This window comes from Ambystoma mexicanum, chromosome 5q (assembly GCF_040938575.1).
Source record: "Ambystoma mexicanum isolate Mex_15411 chromosome 5q, UKY_AmexF1_1, whole genome shotgun sequence".
Taxonomy (NCBI): Eukaryota; Metazoa; Chordata; class Amphibia; order Caudata; family Ambystomatidae; genus Ambystoma; species Ambystoma mexicanum.
In genome coordinates, this window is record NC_090933.1 from 361586834 (window position 1) to 361606190 (window position 19357).

The 19357-nt window shown below is 44.7% G+C and overlaps 1 protein-coding gene across 4 annotated transcripts in view; it reads left to right on the top strand.

Moving 5' to 3' along the window:
• The window catches only part of LPIN2 (lipin 2), an 819298-nt gene extending 802801 nt beyond the window's left edge, over positions 1 to 16497 (top strand). For all 4 annotated transcript variants that reach the window (XM_069620856.1, XM_069620855.1, XM_069620857.1 and 1 more), the window contains one exon: positions 5306 to 16497. In XM_069620856.1, the coding sequence (XP_069476957.1) occupies positions 5306 to 5450 (145 nt within the window). In that variant the 3' untranslated portion in view covers positions 5451 to 16497. The remainder of the gene's footprint in view (positions 1 to 5305) is intronic.
• Positions 16498 to 19357: the final 2860 nt, after the last annotated feature.

Consider the following 19357-nt stretch of genomic DNA (forward strand, 5'->3'; position numbering starts at 1 on the left):
TAGAACATCCATGCCCCAGAAATGGGGAGAGCCAAAAAAAACAGTGACTTAGCAGAATAATAAAGATTTTAATTTCTTTTTGAAAAGTTCAGTAGACTTAAACTTCCCTTAGATCCGCAGGAAGAGAGTACCATGCACTTGGGGCAGCGGACATAAAAACTCCCTTCAAAACTTTGCAAGTATTGCAGCAGGGTATCGCCAATTGGTTGGTATTATTAGACATTGGAGCTCTAAGGCTCTGTTTCTCCACCAAGTGATCCTTCAAGTAGGTTTGCATGAGTCCCATGCAACATTTGTGGGTAACTAATAGCATCCGATACTGGACTCTAGCCCTAACCGGGAGCCAATGCAGACTCCGTCTTGCGTCCGACACATGGTCTCTCGACTTGAGGCTTTTGACCAACCTGACTGCACTATTCTGAATAACCTGTAGCCTATTACATTCTGATTGTGGGATACCAATCAGAAGGCTGCAGCAATAATCAATGTTAGAGCCTATTATTGGCCTAGAAATAGTCTCAGCATTTTTTTGAGAAATGAGTGGCCGAAGATGAGCTAGTCGTTTTATAGAATACGTTAATGCCGAAAATCACTTGGCACCGCCATCCGACACCCACAACCGCCTCAGCCCAGTGGACCAGCTTGGTTGGGTAGGTCCTTTTGTTGCTACTCCTCTTATGGTAGAGCGAGAGGACTAGCCGGTCAAAGGGACCAAAGAAAATTCCCTTGTGGTGGGCGGGCGAGAAGTGCCACGTCTGCCCAAGCAACAGCTACTTTACCCTCAGCCACTGCTTTAGCCGCCTCAAAACCTCTGAGGCCTTAACCCACAAAACCCTGGTGGGGGGCAGACTCACAGCATCTGCAAGAATAGCGGGGCATTACTTCAGATGCATGGGCATTGGACACAGTAGCCCAGGGTTACTGCCTCCCCTTTTTAAGAAGGCCTCTGGGATCATCTACCAGGGAGCCACTCATTCAAAGTTGCAGATCTGTTTTGCAGGAAGTTTTCAGCCTGCCAAAGAAAGGTGCTATTGAACCAGTACCTGTGACGGAGAGGAACAAAGGGTGGTACCCTCCCTATTTCCTAATCTCCAAGAAGGACAGATGATTGAGACCCATCTTGGACTTCAGATGTTTGAAAAAGTTCCTCAAAGGACAAGTTCAAGATGGTCACCCTTTCTCAGATCCTTCAGGCCCTCCAGCTCCAGGATTGGATGGTGTCATCAGACCTTCAGGATGCTTTCACATGCCTATCCATGACAAGCACAGAAAGTACCTGAGGTTCGCTGTTAGCGGTTCTCATGATCAGTGCCATTCGGCTGACCTCCGCCCAAGGGTTTTCACTAAGTTGATGGTGGTAGTGGCAGCAAGTCTCAGGAGGGGGAAGATGTCTACCCCTACCTGGATGATTGGCTGATAATGGGTCCCTTCCCACGAACAGGGCCTGGAACATCTAGTATAACCTGCCGCTCTCTCCACAGACTGGGCTTCTCCCTCAATTTCAAGAGGTCCCACCTGATACCATCTTAAAGCCTCCAGTTCATCGGAGCAGTCCTGGATGCATCCTTGGGGGGGGAAAAGCCTCACCACCCGAGGTGAGGACTCAACACATTCTGCAGATGGTCACCAAATTGCCCAACGTCTTCCGGCCTTTGGCTTTTTGAGGTTGCTCGGCCTCATGGCATTCTGCATTTTCATGGTGCCAGAGGCTCGCCTGAGAATGAGATCCCTCCAATGGGCCCTCAGAACCCAGTGATCTCAGTTCTCGGGCAAGATTTCAGATCTGCTTCAGGTTCCGCGCAGTGTCGCACAGGATTTCCTGTGATGGGCCTGCAAGGACACTATTCTGAAGGGAGAACCTTTTTGGCAACCATGGCCGGAGATAACCGTAGTTACGGATGCCTCACTCATGCGAAGGTGAGCCCACGCCAACGATCTGACAGACATTGGTCGTTGGGCTCCATCAGAGTCAAAACTACACATCAACCTTTTGGAGCTGAGGGTGATTGGACTAGTGCTAAAGGCCTTTCTGCCCTCTGTATGGAGAATGAATGTCCTGATAATGACGGACAACACAGTGGCCATGTACTACCTCAACAAAAGAGGAGGTGTAGGGTCACTACCACTGTGCAGAAAGGCAATGCAGCTCTGGTGGTTCTGTGCAATTCAAGAAGGAATCTCCCTAGCTGCAGTTAATCTAGCTGGAGAGGAGAACACGGCGGCATACGCTCTGAGCAGGCAGGGGAGTCTCCCACAAGTGGGAACTAGCTCAGGAAGTTCTTCAAGAGGTCTTCACCCTTTGGGCAACCCCTCAAGTGGATCTGTTTGCGACCAGTGTCAAACGGAAGTGCGAACTGTTCTGATCCAGGGAATTTCCTCAGAGAGGAGCACTGGGAGATGCGTTCGTAGTGGACAGGGAGTTTCCACTCCTGTACGCTTTTCCTCCAGTCCCCGTCATTCCTCAAGTCATCAGGAGGTTGAGAAAGTTTGGGAAATCCATGAGTCCATGAAATCCATGATTCTAAAGATGAGGAATACGTGGGAGGACACAATCCATTCGAAGAACCAGTTACTTCCCCCTGGTAATGTTCTTTCGATTGTATGTTACTCCCACGCTATCCTCATCGCCCCTCCCAGCCTACCCCACAGTAGAATTTCCATGCAGTATACCGTACGCTCCTTCATTGTCTGATACGGCCTTGGACACACTAATGCTGGTAATCCTGTGTGAAGAAGGTGAAAAAACAGAACTGAAGCTAACGGACGGTGTGCGTGTTATATATACCCATGATGACGTCGACCTCCAGACGGATGCCCTCGAGGGACATTGATTCAATGCATTGACGCACAGCGCCCTCTGCTGAAAAATATTTCGGAAGCAGCTGACGCTGTAAGGAAGATCTCCAAAGATAAGGAGCAACATCCCATCGAAAGAACGTCACCAGGGGTAAGTAACTTGTTCTTCTCCAACACTGTCGACAGGAAGTGAGAGTTGTTCTGCTTCAGGGGAATATTCTCCTAAGGGCCTCTATGGGATGCATTGATTGTCAAGTGGAACTTCGCCCTCCTTTATACATTCCCACCAATTCCTGTCATTCCACTGCTTCTGCAGATACTGCAGAATTATCGGTCCTCCATGATCCTTTTCACTCTGGACGTGCTCTTAGAAATTGGTAACCAGAAGTTCTGGACCTGTGCATTTGGCCACCTTTGTGCCTTCCAGAAAGTGTGGAGCAGCTATCCCCGTCAGGGATTGTGTCCTCCGCCCGACCCTCCGCAACCTCAGCCTTCATTCTTGTCTGCTGAGGTATAAGAAGTGGAATTTGTCAGACGGTGCCCAAGATGGACTCCTTTCCACAATGGGACTTGCCACCAAGTCTGTTTATGCCTGCAGGTGGTGTACATTTTCATCATGGTGCAGGGACAAAGGCCTGGAGCTCTTAACTTGTCCTACCTCTGTTGTTCTGTTTTAGATTTCCTACTCCCTTTGGCCCGGCTTGGCCTGCAGATTGGGATTTTAAAGGAGTACCTGGCTGCTATTTTGGTATTTAAGAGGTCCCCTGAACGGGGGTCATTTTTCACTATGTCCTTTGTTATACAGCTCATACAGGGCTTGGGTAAAGAGTTCCCACACCAGTTTGTTGTTCTGGTGTGGGGCCTATTGTGTTGCCCTTCTTGATGGTGGCTCAGTTTGAGCCAGTCATTCTTGTTCTGCTCCAGGCTGTTTGGATGAGGCCTCTGTACCTGGTATTCCCCAAGTTGAAAGTGACTCAGTTCGTCCAATTGACAGTCCTTCTTCAGATCGTATCGATTTCTGTCTTTCTCAGAAGATTCACCTTCCAGTTTTCTACCCTCCACCAAGATGGACTAGCTGTTTCATCGGCTGAACCCCAAGCAGGCTGTAGACTACTAGCTCTCGTGGATGAAGTACACCTGAAAGTGTTGGTTATGTTGGTGCTTGTGTTGGCAGTGCAGTTATCAAGAATACTGTCTAGGTGTATCATCTCCTGCATTTCCGAGTGCTACGATCTGGCTGGGAAGTAGGTGCCTGCAGGTCTTGGTGCTCATTCCACCAGACCACTTTTGCCCTTCAGAAAGGTCCATCAGTTTTGGACATCTGTCTGGCGGCTACATTGGGTTCCTTGCACACCTTTGCTGAGCACTACTGCCTGGATTCCTTGTCTGGTTAGGGCACTTGTTTTGGGTGGGTGATTCCTCAGAGTTTTCTGGACCATGTGGTGATTCCAACTGCCCTTCCTCCTGGGTTCTGTACTGCTATGTGAGTGTATGAAAGAGGAGGAATCTGGGAGAGGACGGAATCCATTAGATGATCAATTGACTTAACTCTTGGTAATCTTCTTTCTGTTGATTAGCCCTTCCTCTCACAGCCCTCCCATCCTATTCCTCATGATGGGTAGCTCACATTCACCTTTTGCTGTTCTGATTTTCCTTGGCTGCCTTGGCTGCTGAGTGCTACAGAAAAAGATTGAACTGAGGTCATGGGGCATCAGTGGATCCATGTATACTGCTCCGTACTTTCTGTCTGGTGGCATGAGCACGCATTGAAGTTTGGCTGACCTGGCACTGGAAGATATGATATGATAGGTTATTTATAACGTGCTTAATACCCAAAGGTTTCTAAGCGTGGACCCGGGGATCGAACCAGTGTTGCTACGTGTCGTCTTCCTTCCAAGGCGAGCACTTTGCCCCTGAGCTATCCTCCCGTGTATATGTATCGAAGATGAGGAATCTGTGGGAGTGACACTAAGCCATCAGAAATGTAATGTGTTATTGGTCCTAAAGCCGCTGATGCGCCCCCACTCCCACCAACCACCCTGTGATGGGACATAAGAAGGGTCAGGGACATCAGCCAATATTATTGATGAGCTCCAAGTCACTAATGCTTATGAGCGCATGAATGGGTTATGTTGTCACTCCAACCTGCCCGTTCTTCCCGATGGCAGAAGGCCATGTTTCTTTAGAGGGAGGACTTGTACCTTTTGTTACAGGCTGCAATCCAAGCAACCTTATTGGCTGTGCCACTCCCTGCACTCCAGTTCATGGGCCCATGCTGAATAATTGTTCTCCTTGTTCACGTGTTCCAGGCGTAATGAAACATGGACACATCCAGTTAGTGTCTGCTTACCCTTTGATTATATTTGTTCTGTGCATGATTTCTTATTCCAAACCACTCAATGGTAATGTAGGACAGTATATTTTCTGTTAACTCTGAATTAAGCCTGTTGTGCAAAGATTGAATTAACATATTTTCTCCTTTTTTTTTAAAATATATATTTTTTTATAGATACAGCCGGCTGAGTGAACTTGTTGAACATGTATTTCCACTGCGCAATAAAGAACAGACTTCTGCATTCATGTGCCCAGAATTCAGTAGTTTCTGCTTCTGGCGGCAACCAATCCCTGAAGTGAATATGGACGAGCTAGCCTAAATGCTAGGCTGCAGTAGCGCGGACAAATCTTCAGTCTACAGCCACGTCCTGATGGGAAGCCATTGGCTTGGCTGCACCACAAGTGTTATATGTGTTAAAAGCCGGTGTCTACTTGCCCCATGACGTCATCACTCCCCTAGCTGCACACGTCTTGGCTTCGTGCACACAAACAAATCTTTGTGTTTAGTTTTTGTCTGTATGTTCAGGGAGCTCAATTACAAGATTTAGGGCAATTTGTCCTTATTGTACATTTCATTTATTTTCAGTGTGATGCATTGCAGACAATCCTTTTGGAGGAAGCCCTTTTCACATCGCACTGTGAATGATTTCAGTTTGTGACCTTGCAAGAGATGACATATTCCTCAGTTTACATCAGTAGAATAGCCATTAGAAAGAGAAACTTAACTTACCTCCACGTACCTAATAATGAAGAGTCTCGTAGTTGGGATAGTTAATTGCAACCGTAAAAATACCTCATTTTAATCGTAGGGGCGCAATTGAAAACTCAGTTGCTTTGACTCCTATCCACTATGCTTAGATGCAAAAGGTCCCAATTTCATATTTGGTGCATGCACTTTTGGTCGAACATTTTAGTTTCAACTCTTTGAAGGAACCTGTTGCCAAGGAACCTGTACATGTTAACACAGAATCCATGTGGGGCTAGGGCACAATGCTCATCCCGCATCTTGGAGCCGCCGTCCAGAAGAAGCGACTGAGCAGAGTCACCGATTGCCACAAACGTCCCAAGAGTTCGGCTACTGTTAGGTTGGTAAAAACATGTGAACTACATTGCCACTCTGGTGAGGTGTTCACTGCCTCAACGTACAAATATTAGGAGTCTGAAATGTTTGGTCTGTGCATTCACAAAAAGATGGGCAGACTGTATATTGCCTTCGCCCGTCCGCTAGTTTACTACTTGGGGACCAATTTGTATTTGGCCCACAAACATAATGTGTTTCTGTGCATGAATGTCACTTTAATATTGCCTCTTAAATATAAAGAGTTGCCAGCTGAACACTTGAAGAGAGAACATCAGAATTCCAATTATACCAATTTCATGTATTGTTTTTCCTTTCAGATTCTTAATTGTTATATTATTGCGGCTCAGCCCGTGACTGGATGTTGAAAACTATGGAATTGATGAGCAGGGCATATGAATGCTGTAGTTTGATGATGATCAATATGCCATATTGTCACATCCTCCATAGACTAATCATTTATTTTTTTGCAAATATCACAAGTTCCTCGAAACGAAGCAGGCATTGTCTTACTCACGTGGGGCCGACCTTGATGTACCATACAGGGTTCCCCGTTTCAGTAGATCGGATCTGTTTTTATGAGCTGGTTCCAGTAGATGAATTTGGTGATGGGGCCATGGCTTATGCCAACCAAACCTGCTGTACCAGCCGGGCATTGCTGTTGGTCTTCTCCTGCCGGCTACTATTTGTGCAATAGCCAAAGACTGACATATTTTACACAGATCTATGCACTGCTAACCCGGCTCACTTTTAGGATGTCAAAACACGCTACTTACTGCCAACCTAAAACTTCTTTTCAATTTTCTGAGCCTCTGGGGACCTTGGAATGTATATTGTGCAAACGTTGCCATCCAAATCCACTCAGGAATGCTAGTTCTAAGGCTCCAAAAACTGCAGGATAATTCTTAAAGGCTAGTCTAAAGATGTAACTAACAGAAAATCTTGCAAATTACTACTCTATCCAGAGCAATGATTTTTAAATCATTTTTGTAAACCTTTCCACGTGTTCAATGTTGTCCTTGAAATGATATAGCAATGTAGTTGGCATGGTGGACTGGAGGTGAAAATATCATCCCATTAGTATGAAAATGGTAAGTCATGCCTGCAGCTGAGGCAGGAACTGGCATGAGTTGAAACATGCTTTTTTAGGACTTCACAATGCAACCATGCCCACAATCTTCCTTTCTAAAAGTACTGTTGCGTTCATTTACAATTCTGTAGAGTCAGTGTTCTCTGGAGACATACATGGCAGTTTTTGAAGATAGAAGCCAAAGGAGTAGAGATTGTGATATTGAGAGAGCTCAACATTCCCTCCACACCCCCTCACCCACAGCTCAACAGCCCCCCAACCTCGAAGGCCAAGTGGTAAGGGAAACCTGTGAGTGTGTGGGACCTTCAAAATCCAAAGTCAAGATTGCTTCCTCTTCTAAATCTGCTGGCATTCCAAAATCATTTAGTTAGAATGTTTTCAAACACCTCCCATTTCACAGCACATAACTTTCCCTGTATGCGTCATTAAGGTAGTATTGTGGATTGTGGTTATTCATATTTGAAGATGTTCATTTCCAATCTAAACATTTCTAAAGATGTGGCAAGCTTTGTGGTGGTTAGTGTGATCTCAACGCTACCCTCCCTGCTTTTCTGCTCTGCTTAAGATCTACTCGGCTAGGTACAGGTCCATTGGGCTGGAACGCATGCAAGAGCAATTTGACCACTTTGCCACACTGCAAAGTAAAATGCAATATATGCCACTTTCCAAAATCTACTGCCATTGTGGAGCTTGTCCAAATTATGCCATGTCCCAGTGTGCACTCTCTGAAACCGCACACATGCAGAGATTGCAGCAACGACTGTCATGTCAAACATTTCTCCAGTTACCATCAAACCAAGTGGGTAACCAGCTTCAATGCAATCTGCTGCAGTCTGCGGCACTTCCTCTTGCATGAGGTGTTTGTGCTCATGGTGAAATGTTTAACAAATCACATTTCTGGCAAAGTCAACTTGACCAGTAATTGTATTTTTAATATTTGTATCTTTTACAGTTGGGAATCTATAGTCTGATCTGAATATGCTGCCCTCTCTATTGTGAACGTCCTTTTGGCCTACTTAACTCCTTGCACAATCGGGGACAGCCACACAGCATCAAAGACCTCCAAAATATCTCATTGATTTAGGTGAACCTATATCTTTCACCCGTTATTTAACCTAATCCTGTATTGAAGTACATTCTTTCAGAAGTTATTTACCCATCGGCCTTTGAGCCTCCATCAACTTTTTGTGGTCCACATGGATGAGTATGTCTAGATTTCAAATGCCATTTTCATGTCAACCAAAACTATGGTCTGGCTTCTTGTTTGCCCTTGTGTAAGCACTTGTGTTGACCTTTTCCCACAACTCTTACTCTTAGCTTATACATTGGCAACATGGACGGAATACTTTCTCCTAAGCCTTGTGTCAAGGTGCTGATACACAAATGGTTCCCCCAACGTGTTCCGTCTCTTAGCCTCACATTTCTCAGTATTGCCACATCTGAAAACCAGCTCCTTTCTCAAAGGGCATTCCGACAGAGCTTAATCTGCAAAGTGCAACACATGTACCCATAGAGAGGTGTGCCAAAAAGCCACTTGTATTGTACTGTTTGCTTTAATGCAAGCTTTACACTCTAGAGGGGAATTCAATTTTTCACCGTGTCCTAATCTGTCCAAACTCCTCATGTATTTCTGATTGGGAATCAATCTATTTTCAGTGAGTTAGTAATGTGATTAAATCAAACCTAAAAGTACATTTACTTTTACTCTAGTATTCTTAATCAATATTCCCTGAATCCCCATCCACCACTCCATATTGCCAATGCTCTGCCACGATCCCTCTATGGGCTAACATACACATCGGAATAGAGAGCGAGTTCTGCAGGGAAAGTAAGGGTCAAGAAACAAGTGGGAGGATTTGATTTGCTCATGCGTAAAACCCTCCATACCCTTTCACATCTTGTTTCTTGGCTAACACATAGATTGCTGTGAGTGAATGAGAGTACAGTGAAAGGGTCAGGTGGGAGAGTCGTGCCCTTACACCTCTGCGCCCCCCGCCCCCCTCCCACCTAACTTATTTCTAGCTGTGTAAACTGGTGTAAGAATGCCATCTCAAGGCCTGAGTGTTTGCACTGTAAGAATATGGAGGAGGGACACCTTCCCTTTTTAGACAAATGGAAACTGAAAAGGCTGGTGTTGGAGGACCTTAATGATATTTAGAAAGTTAAACTGTTGCAATAGCCGACCTCCATTTCGAAAATATGAAAGGGGGTGTATTCTCTAAGGAATGTCAACTTTTTCGGTGGAGTCCTTAAGAACATATGAACTACCTTTGTTGGACACAAGGAACATTTCAGGACCTGAGATGCTCCCCGGTCAGCCAATAGATTGCAATCTTTCCCTGGGCCAGTAAAGCGTATGGGATACAGGAATATGAGTGTTTTAAAGCTTCTGTAGCTTTTTTGTCAAGTTTGATGAGTCTTGCCTGGCTACTCCTCCTCAAACCCAGACTATATTATCCATTGGAATATCTTACACTCCTTTTTAATTTAAAGGAAACACTCTGTTTTTCCTAAAACAGTATTAATCCAGCCAGAGTATAATATTAGGTTATTGCTTAACTGTCTGTAATACATTGCATAGAAAATCATAAGTATGAACATTCATCAACTGAAGAGATTTGTTAACATCAGAATAGTGTTTAATGGTTTCACAAGACCTTTCTCTTCTAATCATGATTTCAAACAGCCATTTCAGTATGTTAATCAATATACAAAAAACTCACAAGCATATAAAGATAAGGCATATAGTGTCATTATGGACACAGCATATACTTAATCACACTGATGTTATGTTTACTGTTAGCATTAAGCAGTGGCTTACAGGTAGACAGTATACAGAAGCCTTGCAGCTTAGAATCACCATGAATTTCCCATTCATATACGGAAATTAATAAAGGTGAGGTGAACTGTGATTTCACATAGACTCAGACAGGATGGCAGAAATATTGCACATTCTGGAGGCTCGTCTTTATTGAAAATGTGCTTCAGGCTGGAAGTACCAGGCACAGTGCTGTGACAATTACACCAGTGTTGCTTTTTCTTCGAAAGCGAGCCAGTCCTTCAGTTACTTACAGGTCCCTTTCCTCCAAATTCCGGGATTTCCTCTTTATAGAACAGCATACCAACATATTCTTGGTACGGCACTCAGAATTTCTAAAAGGGCAGCAGCATGTGCACATGCTTTCACTAATGTTCTCTCTCCCTAATGTGCATCATTTGCATAGTGTCAATTCCCTCCAATTGTGTCTGCCTGTTCCAAGAGGAAGTGAGCTACAGAAAAGGTGTCAATCCTACTTCAAGCTGTCTTTCTTAGTCATGACAAAGAACAGACCTGAAGCCCTACACCACAATGCATGGCATCGGGTTATTTCTTCTCACAAATTAGGGTCTGTGCATTTGTCTGAACCATTGTCAAGCATTTCTTAATTTCTGTCTCTGAGATCGATATTAAGATGCATTTATCTCTTGACTGCTTTTTGTGTCATAAATTAGAGAAGAGCGCTTCTACCTACACAAGTAACCTGCTTCCTCAATGGTACTTCCTCTAGCAATCGTGTGCTTTGGGACAGGTAGGACTCCTATCTTTTTGTCACCAAGAGCTAGTCACATGGCATTCTCCTGCGCTTTAGGAGTTGACGGAAAACCTTTGGACTCCAAATTTCCCATATGCCTAAGTTGGACCATCCGCTACCTGGCAGAGGCCCAAAAATTGGGCTTCTTTGTCAAATTAGACCTTGGAGGTGATGAGAGATTACTTTAAGAATATCATTCTGCAGGTCCACTCTCCACTGCTGTTTGCTGCTTTGGTATGGGTCCACCATCTTCCAGATACTGCACCAACTGTTTCCACTCTACTCTGTCCAGCAACCTCCTATCTTGTTACATGGAGGGAGCACCTGGACATTGATCCGGCTCCTTCGTCAGGCTGATGATCTAATGGATTATGCCTCTTCCAAAATAGATGGTTTAACTCCCTCAAAGCCATCATGGGTTAGTCTCTCCTGTGGAAGGTGGTTGCAGTACTTATTTACCACTCTTGTTTCCGATTGGTCTAGGGCCCTCTTGTAGCCTAATGTGATCAAGATCGCAGTGAACATTTGGAGGAAAGCATATTTCCCCACTGTGGTGTGCAGCATAGTTGATAGTGAGCATAGAACTTTTCTGGCCACATCTTTTCTGACTCAGTAGGCAAGAAAGTGTATCAAAACTCTTCCTTGTATCGGCCACTGGGCTTGTGCAGCTTTGGGTGCAGGCACAAGACGGGGAATCCCTTAGCAAATGTTTCTTGATGATCATGGTATCAGAATAGGTACCAGGGACCAACATTTCAGTCTTTCAGGGGCACGCGGACTGCTATCTTTTCTGTCAGGATGGCCCTAGCACAAATTAACAATGCTGGTAGAGGTAGGAATTTGGGCACAGTTGGCAACATTCTTCTGATCTGATTAGACACATGATCTGTTTTTTGATGTTCCATGAGACACTAGCAAGGATTATTCTCTCCCCCCAAGGGAATGGCTCACAAAGTGTAAGTTGGCAGCGCAGGCATCAATATTACCTGGCTCATATGTCCTCCAACACCCTTTCGAGGGTCCTCAAGCTTCGTGCATTAAGGAAGAATTAGGATCACTGCAGGGATTTTGAGGTTTCTTTAAACATTGTAATAGATGGGACTGATCTCCCAGTGGCCAGATGCAGAAGCAATAGAAGGCTGCCAAGAGTGTCTGCTAGGAACCCTGCTGGAAAGAACTCAGGACTCATTCATTCCAGAGGTCGGGTAGCACGCAAACCCTGTGGGAAGAAGGTTTCAAATAATTATGTAAGCCTAGAGGTCCATCACATGCACCTATGAACTCTGTGTTGATCGAGTGTTTCAGGTTTTCTCTCCCTCAGCCTCCTCCCAGCCCTAATCAACGGATTTCAAAAAAGACCCTCAAGCTTCTTGGAGATTTAGAAGCTCATGCTTCTGATGTTAATAGAACTAGGACTTGTGATGGAGAGATCAGCTTCTTTTTCAGATATTTTTCTCTTGACAAGTTGAAGGGCTGTCTGTGCACCATCCTGGGCCTACTCTGTTCAGAATTTGCTTCTGATGCAGAATCTCGAAGACTGTTACTCAGGGTCTACTTCCTTTGCACTTGACAATTGAGTCTGGCTTTAAGTCCTCAACCTCTGACGTGTGCGTCCACATTCCTCTCTGGAAGCATCATAGAAGAAATATGAGATTTGTTGCACATGAATCCAACTACCAGTACACATTATTACTGTTGAGTCTGAGCTTAGCTGTTCAAGACTTAAGGAAGTGCATAGCCTCCTTGACACCAAGGACCCACACATCCATACCTATTTAGATGATTGACTGGTAAGATTCCTCTCTCGTCTGACAACTTTGAAGGGATTCTTATTGTTTTGAAGCTCATTGGACTTTCTTCTCTCCTGTTTCTTTACTGTGCCTCCTCTTCATAGCAATGAAATGCACAGTGTAAGATATGACATTGCTTCAAGAGAATGAGTTTTAGTGCTGCCTCAAACTCACAGCCCTTAGTTTATCTCCAATACACCTGCGTGTGATGGTTTAGGCAAGTCCTTGGCCAGATGTGTCCTTATGCTCAAGTGGTCCTATGTGTGCCTTTCAGGTGGCAGATTTCTTAGCATTGAAGACTGCAGTTTGATCCTCAATCATACTTGACCCCCTTCTCAAGTGTGTTGTGGGTGGATATTCTGGATTAGTCAAAGGCATCCAGAAGGTTGGTTGGGGGCCCTTTTCTATCAAGCAATACTCATAGTAGCATAATGTGACTCCTACGAACACGCAAGGAGGCCCACTGCTCCATTGAAGAGAAGAGGATTCTAATCCAAGAAGACACTGTTGCTATTGACATGGGGAGTTGAGGGATGCAACATTAGATGCATATTTCCGCTGTATCTTGTCAGATTTGAGAGCACTTGGGCACACCGCCCAACCAACCAACGCTCCTCAGTAGTGGCAGGGCAAACATTCTCTCGGGATCCTCTTCAGTAGATTACAGGGGTCTGCAACCATTGGCTCACCAGATGTTTTGGACTACAAAACCTATGATCCCTCACCATTGACTGTTCTGGCTAGGGCTGATGGGAGTTGTATTTCAAAATATTTGGAGCGCTTTTCAGACGCTTGGTAGATTGGATTATCAAAGTAAAGATCATTTGTTTGCGGTCCGAACTTCAAGTGCATTCTCTTTGCTTAATGGATAGACATTGATCCTCAATTTGTTAGGCATGTTGTTGGTCTGGATGAAGTCAGCAATTGCTTTGTCTTTCCTTGTCGCCACAAATAATTTCCTGCATCATGTGATTGTGGTGGCCCCTTATTGGACAATGTGGTTCCTCTTTTCTGAGCTATTTAAACCTTGATTCCCTTTCCTTCCACTCTTGTCTTGCTCCTGCTTGCAGCTTGTCGACGGCAAGGGCTGATTCTTCACTTTTGCCCTGCAATGTAAAAGCCAATGGCTCAGATGTGTTCTTGGGTACTTTGCCAATGAGACTTCGGAGAGGTTTTGTCTTTTGCATTCCCACCGGGCTTTGCCTTGGATCCAGGTGAATTAATGGAAATCTTATTTGCACACCCTTAAGAACCGCAAGAAATTATGTTTATCTTTTTACAGGATGTTGAGAATGGTCTCTAGTGTCTTCTACATGCTCACCCATGTTAGGACAACCCACCCGGTTTGGCATGTGAATATAGGTATGTTCTGCCTCACACCTGTGTCCATCAGTGATCATTAATTGATGGCTTTTCAAAAATATTTTCTCTTTGCGATGAGATCTGCACAGGGAACAAGTAAATGATTGGTGCTGTAACCCTTACCCAAGTGGTAAAAGAACAAGATGTTTTGTTTGGTGACCATCCTTCATTTCTATAGTGCTATCCAACGTCTAGTTGCAGATCGACATGTTTGCCTTTCGTCTTGTCCGATTCCTAAAGTTGTTCTTTCTAGAATGGACAAAGGCCATCTGCCCCTCATATATGGTTTTATTAGCTTATGATGTCTTTCTCTTTGAAAACAACTTTCTACAGCTTCCACTACGCTTGGATGTAGTCTTGCAACCTAGAATGCTACAATTTGTTTAGTTTTCGTTTCTTTTGTTGGTAGTGTGCCCAGTATGTACAGACTCCGCCATTATTCTTATGTTATGATGGTAATGTTAGAATTAAGGGATTTACTCATGTCTTCTGTACGCACTATTTCATGGACAGTCAATCGATTGAAGATGCTCGGGTTGCTCAAGCCCTCCTTAAAAATATCTCTGAAAATGAATATACAAATAAGCTGCCTTATCCTAGCTGTAGTCTCAAGAAAATTGGTCCATGAGTTTGGAGAAAGGGGAATTGTAGTGACTGCTGGTAGCCCTAGTTTCCCTTCCTTCCGATAAAACCCTCACACCTGCTGCCTCGATCTATATAAGTTTTGCGGTGTGAAAGACTGCGGCACAGAGAGCTGATGAGTGCATACTCTGGTAGAGCTTGTGGTCACCTAAGGGCACTGGGCTCCCCTTTCTTGTAAGGCGAACATTGTGGTACCAAGGCCCTAATCCGGGACATCTCAGCAGCTAGATCATTTAGCTAGCTTAACTTTGGGTAAACGGTGGGCCGAATGCTCAGTGCTGCCGTGAGCAGAAGTAGAGTGAATGTTCTTCAGAGCAGCTTCACAATATTCACAAGCACAGATCATGGAAATAAATGATGGGGCAGCTTGTATTAGCTTGGCCATCTTGTCAGTTGCTGGTCACCAATTACTTTAGTCTGGTGCGTTAGTCTGGATCAATCTGCAGAATGTCTTCATAATGTTGCTCCAGTTTCTGTGTCATCAGCAAAGTGGTGCATTGTGTGCAATGGTGTGTTTAGGATCCTTCCTCTGCAGGACACGAGTGATGGTTTCTGAATGTATGTATGTATGGGATACTGTCTGATACATGTTAAAGCGATTTTGGGGGATATCGTTATAAAGTAAAGTAAATTAATTGTGCACTAACCAACCCAGCGTGGCACAAGTCGACCCATTCTTTCTGTGAAAGACTAGCATTTCTGTGTAACTTACACATACATTCAGTATAAGACGTTACACTGATGAAGAAGCGTATTCCCATTTTTTGTTCTGAATTGTAAAAGCTAACTGCATTGACTGTGTGAAAAACAATGAAACCTTGATGAACAAAAATTCCCAAATGGCCAGTGAAATAAGAGAGTCGATATAAACTAGGAATCAAGCAAGGTATTCATTCCTGTCGAGAATAACAAAGATCTGGTAGCCTTTTTTCTTCATCAATTTGCTGTTTTGTTTGTTCAACAAATGTGTAGAACTATTCATTGAAATATTGGATTGCATGGATTGCATTCTTAGATTTGTTTCCAGATCCTTGGGAATATGAACGTTCAACGTGTAATAAATGCTATTGCTGTGAGTTATTAAAAACGTTTTTCACCTGGAAAGGCATTTGATACTAGAATCAAGTGCTGTCAGCCTACAAAATGCAACGCAACATTCCACCGAGTCTGAACAAGTCTTTGGAGGCGCAATACATGGCTGCTCTGGGTAGAACCCATATGCTGGATGCAGCACCATGACATGTGATGGTCATTGGAAAGGTTTGCCTTTTTGAAAGGTAGCCCCAGTTCCCTGCCACTGTTTAGAGGGGGGTGGGTACATTCATGAGGGTCTTTAATTGAACTGCTGTAGGAATTCTGCCTCAGTGCTACCAACATGCATCAGTCGTTCCGCCATGCCTTTAGCACTGAGAATGTAGTGCCAAGGGTGTGACCAACATGTCATTAGCACTAAAAGGGTTAATGCCCTATGGGAACGTCTTATACGTCTACACTACTGCGTCCAAATGTGTAGGGTGGCTACCAAAGTCATTGATGCCTTATTTTGCATATTGAAAAGGGGGACGCAGCAGTCCTTCCAGGTGAAAACTGTAACTAATTTGTTTGACGCAAACAGTGGGTAATGTGCTTTACGTTCTTTGGATTCATTCTTAGACGTCATAATTTGAATGTCTCAGTCACATAATGTTTGAAGTAGTCATGAAGTGCTCTGTAAACATATCAATATTTTTGATTTTGAAGACTGGACGGATTGTGTGGTTAACCCACGCTTTTGTGCAATGTTTACTGGTGTTGAGAGCAAAATATTCCCACAATAAACAAACCAAACGTAAACTGTCTTTCTATTCTTTCGCCGGAGGATTCTCTGAGGATCTGCCAATGTGCTCCCACATGCTGTCCAGTCCCCTTTCCAGATGGCCACAGGGCGCCATCCTAACAGTTTGGGACTAGAAAAGGTAGTTCTTTCGAAGAACAGAGAGGTTAGTCATTGCCATTACGTGCCAGGAAAGGTTATCCAGCAGGAAATCCCTCAGCCGGCCTCATGCAAGTAACATTGTTTAGTGTGCAAGACATTGCTAACTTGTGCACATGGGGGCGGATACGCATGGCAGTGCTGCAAACAGGTCCTTGACCCCTGCACTGTGTGATATGAAATGACTACTGCCCTGCAGGAGTGCAGGGGCTACCTGGTGTTGATGCATCCCTGATACCGTTTACTTTCAAAAAGAAACATTCTGATAGTTTGCAGTTTGCGCCCTAGATTCTATAGGTGTTTGCTACAACCCCTTCTCAAGACACAGAGTTGAACCACATGAGTATCGTTTTAAATGACCACCTAATTATAAAGGTATGTTTTGCACTCTTAATATATTTTGCATGCTATTTCCAGGTATTGTTGACATGTCCATCTGCAACACTGTAAGATAGCAGTGCAGCATTAATGATGGCCTAGAGGGGCAATCCTAATGAGTGAGCAACGGTGCAAGCAGTATTGCTGTAAAACGACAGTCGCCCCCCATTTATGTCTGTATCTGTGAGGCTCTGTAAAGTCTAACAGTCCCTTTGGACAGTGGTGTCTTTTCAGCAATGTGGTCAGACAGTCGTGATATGGTGTCGGATGGCCAAAAGATGTAGAGAGTTTGGTGCTGGGACGGGCCAATTCTGTTATCCGGAGCAGTCGTCAGTATCCGTCGCTCCCCAGCACAGTCTTCAGAGCTCAGCATCTCTTGCATTCTCACACTGCGTCACTGCGAGCTCATTGAGGAATTCCTCTGCGTGGGGAGTCTGCGCAGCTCTTCCTATCTAAATGCAACAGGTGAAAAGCACGGCCATGCACGAGCACGCCACAGGAAAGCGTCAAACATAGTCACAGTGATGGGCGACCACTGCCCTGAAAGTCAGGAAACCCCTCCTTTGACTAGTTACATTTCTTGTAAAGTGATGCATTCAAATGCAGCTTCTTTTGCCGAGACAACACGGTCTATAAGCAAACGGGATGTCTCACTCCGGTTCTCGAGGGCCAGCTTCACCTCAGGTGTTCGGGATGTCCACAAAAGATACATTTGTAAAAAGCAAATCTTACAGGGAATTATTTACATAGTGGTTGTCCCGAAAACCTGGCATGATGTGAATCTTGAGGAGATTGCCAAATTCATATCATATACATGTGCGACAGAAAGCTGTTTGTTCAGGGCCGGATAGTCTAAGCTTTGTTTGATTTTTAAATAGTCCAATTGTGTGATGAATTCTGTCTCGGAAAGTGAGATCTGCTTAACAGATCCCAATGACATAAAGCGCCATGCCAAAAAGCATATCAGATGTACCTTGCTGGGGCCGTCTCCTATAATCCCCAGGACAGGTTTAAGGGCCACAGGTGCCTCGCTGAACACAGCTGCTGGAACTCAGTGATCAGGGTCCCGGGTACCAGTGTCCAGCCCACCTGGGTGTCCAAAATATGTGAATGGGATGTTTGGGCAGAAGAGCTTTCCTCTTCCTTGCGGCTCTCGTTTCTTCACCTCTGGCAGAGGACTTTGGAGCAGACTTTGCCCCCAAATGTGTTCCAGTAAATGTTCCTTAATGCAGTTTCCAAAGAAGAATCAACAAAGGCGAGGGTCTCTCACCCACCCTTTTACGAGCAGAATGCTGCAGCAGCAGAGTTATCCAGGGCAATCCTGTCGTCACAGGCTCAATGTTGGATGCTGTTTCAAGTGTCCTTTGCCAGTTGCAGGAATTTGGGGGAGGTGGTGTTAAGAGCCCTAACAAAAGCCATGATGGTGAAGCGAGACCCCTCTGGGGTCTGAACCTCTCCTCTGGGCTGCTACTCTAACTCTTCCCCATTCCTTTGTCAGCCTACATCAAAAGGGATCCATTTAGCAGCACCCTAGTGTGCGATGGCCATTGTCTCGACAGCTCTGTCTTCGAACCCGAGTCCCAGGGGACCTCCAAGAGAGGGTTCCTGTGCATGATTGTTGTGGGTACACCCAGGCCAGACGGCTATTACACACCCAGGATGTCATGAATTGCTCACTGAGCACCAAACTGCCCACAATATGGCATCCAATGCTTGTGGCTGTATAATTGTGCAAGCTAAGTAGCAAACATGATAAAACCAGACATGGCTTATATTTAGATATTAACTGCCATCAGGCCATCTGGAATACACAATTATAATACTAGAGTTCCAGCGTAAATGCATGCCTTTAGCTCTAGAAAAAATGCCTCTGCCTTGCAGCGGCAGGAAGGGTGAAACAAGTATGTAGTTGTCTGTAGTTCTGAGAACTGTCTGTTTAGTGTTAAGGAAGTTATGTATGAAATAGCCCTGCCCTGTAATACAAAGACATTTGTCTGGAGATAAAGCTTGCATTTGTCTAATTTGCATACTTGCAATGCTTTGCTCGTGTGGTTCTGTGCTGGAGATAAACTTGTAGCATTGGCTATTGGGTGGCGTTGTGGCTTGTGGCATGTGACTTTGCTCAAATGTCTTTTTCTACTTGCAGTAAATAGACACACTATTAGGTTTAACTTGGGTAAATTGATAGGAATTCAACAAAACACAAACCAGGCAGGCTTCTCTGCAGGTCTGTGCTCCTTAGTCCTTCCCTCTGTCCCCTAGACTCTGCCTTCCTGACGGCTCAAACATCACTGGCAATCTTTGGGGTTTCTTTGCTTTTGAAGTCACTTGCTTGGCTTTTGT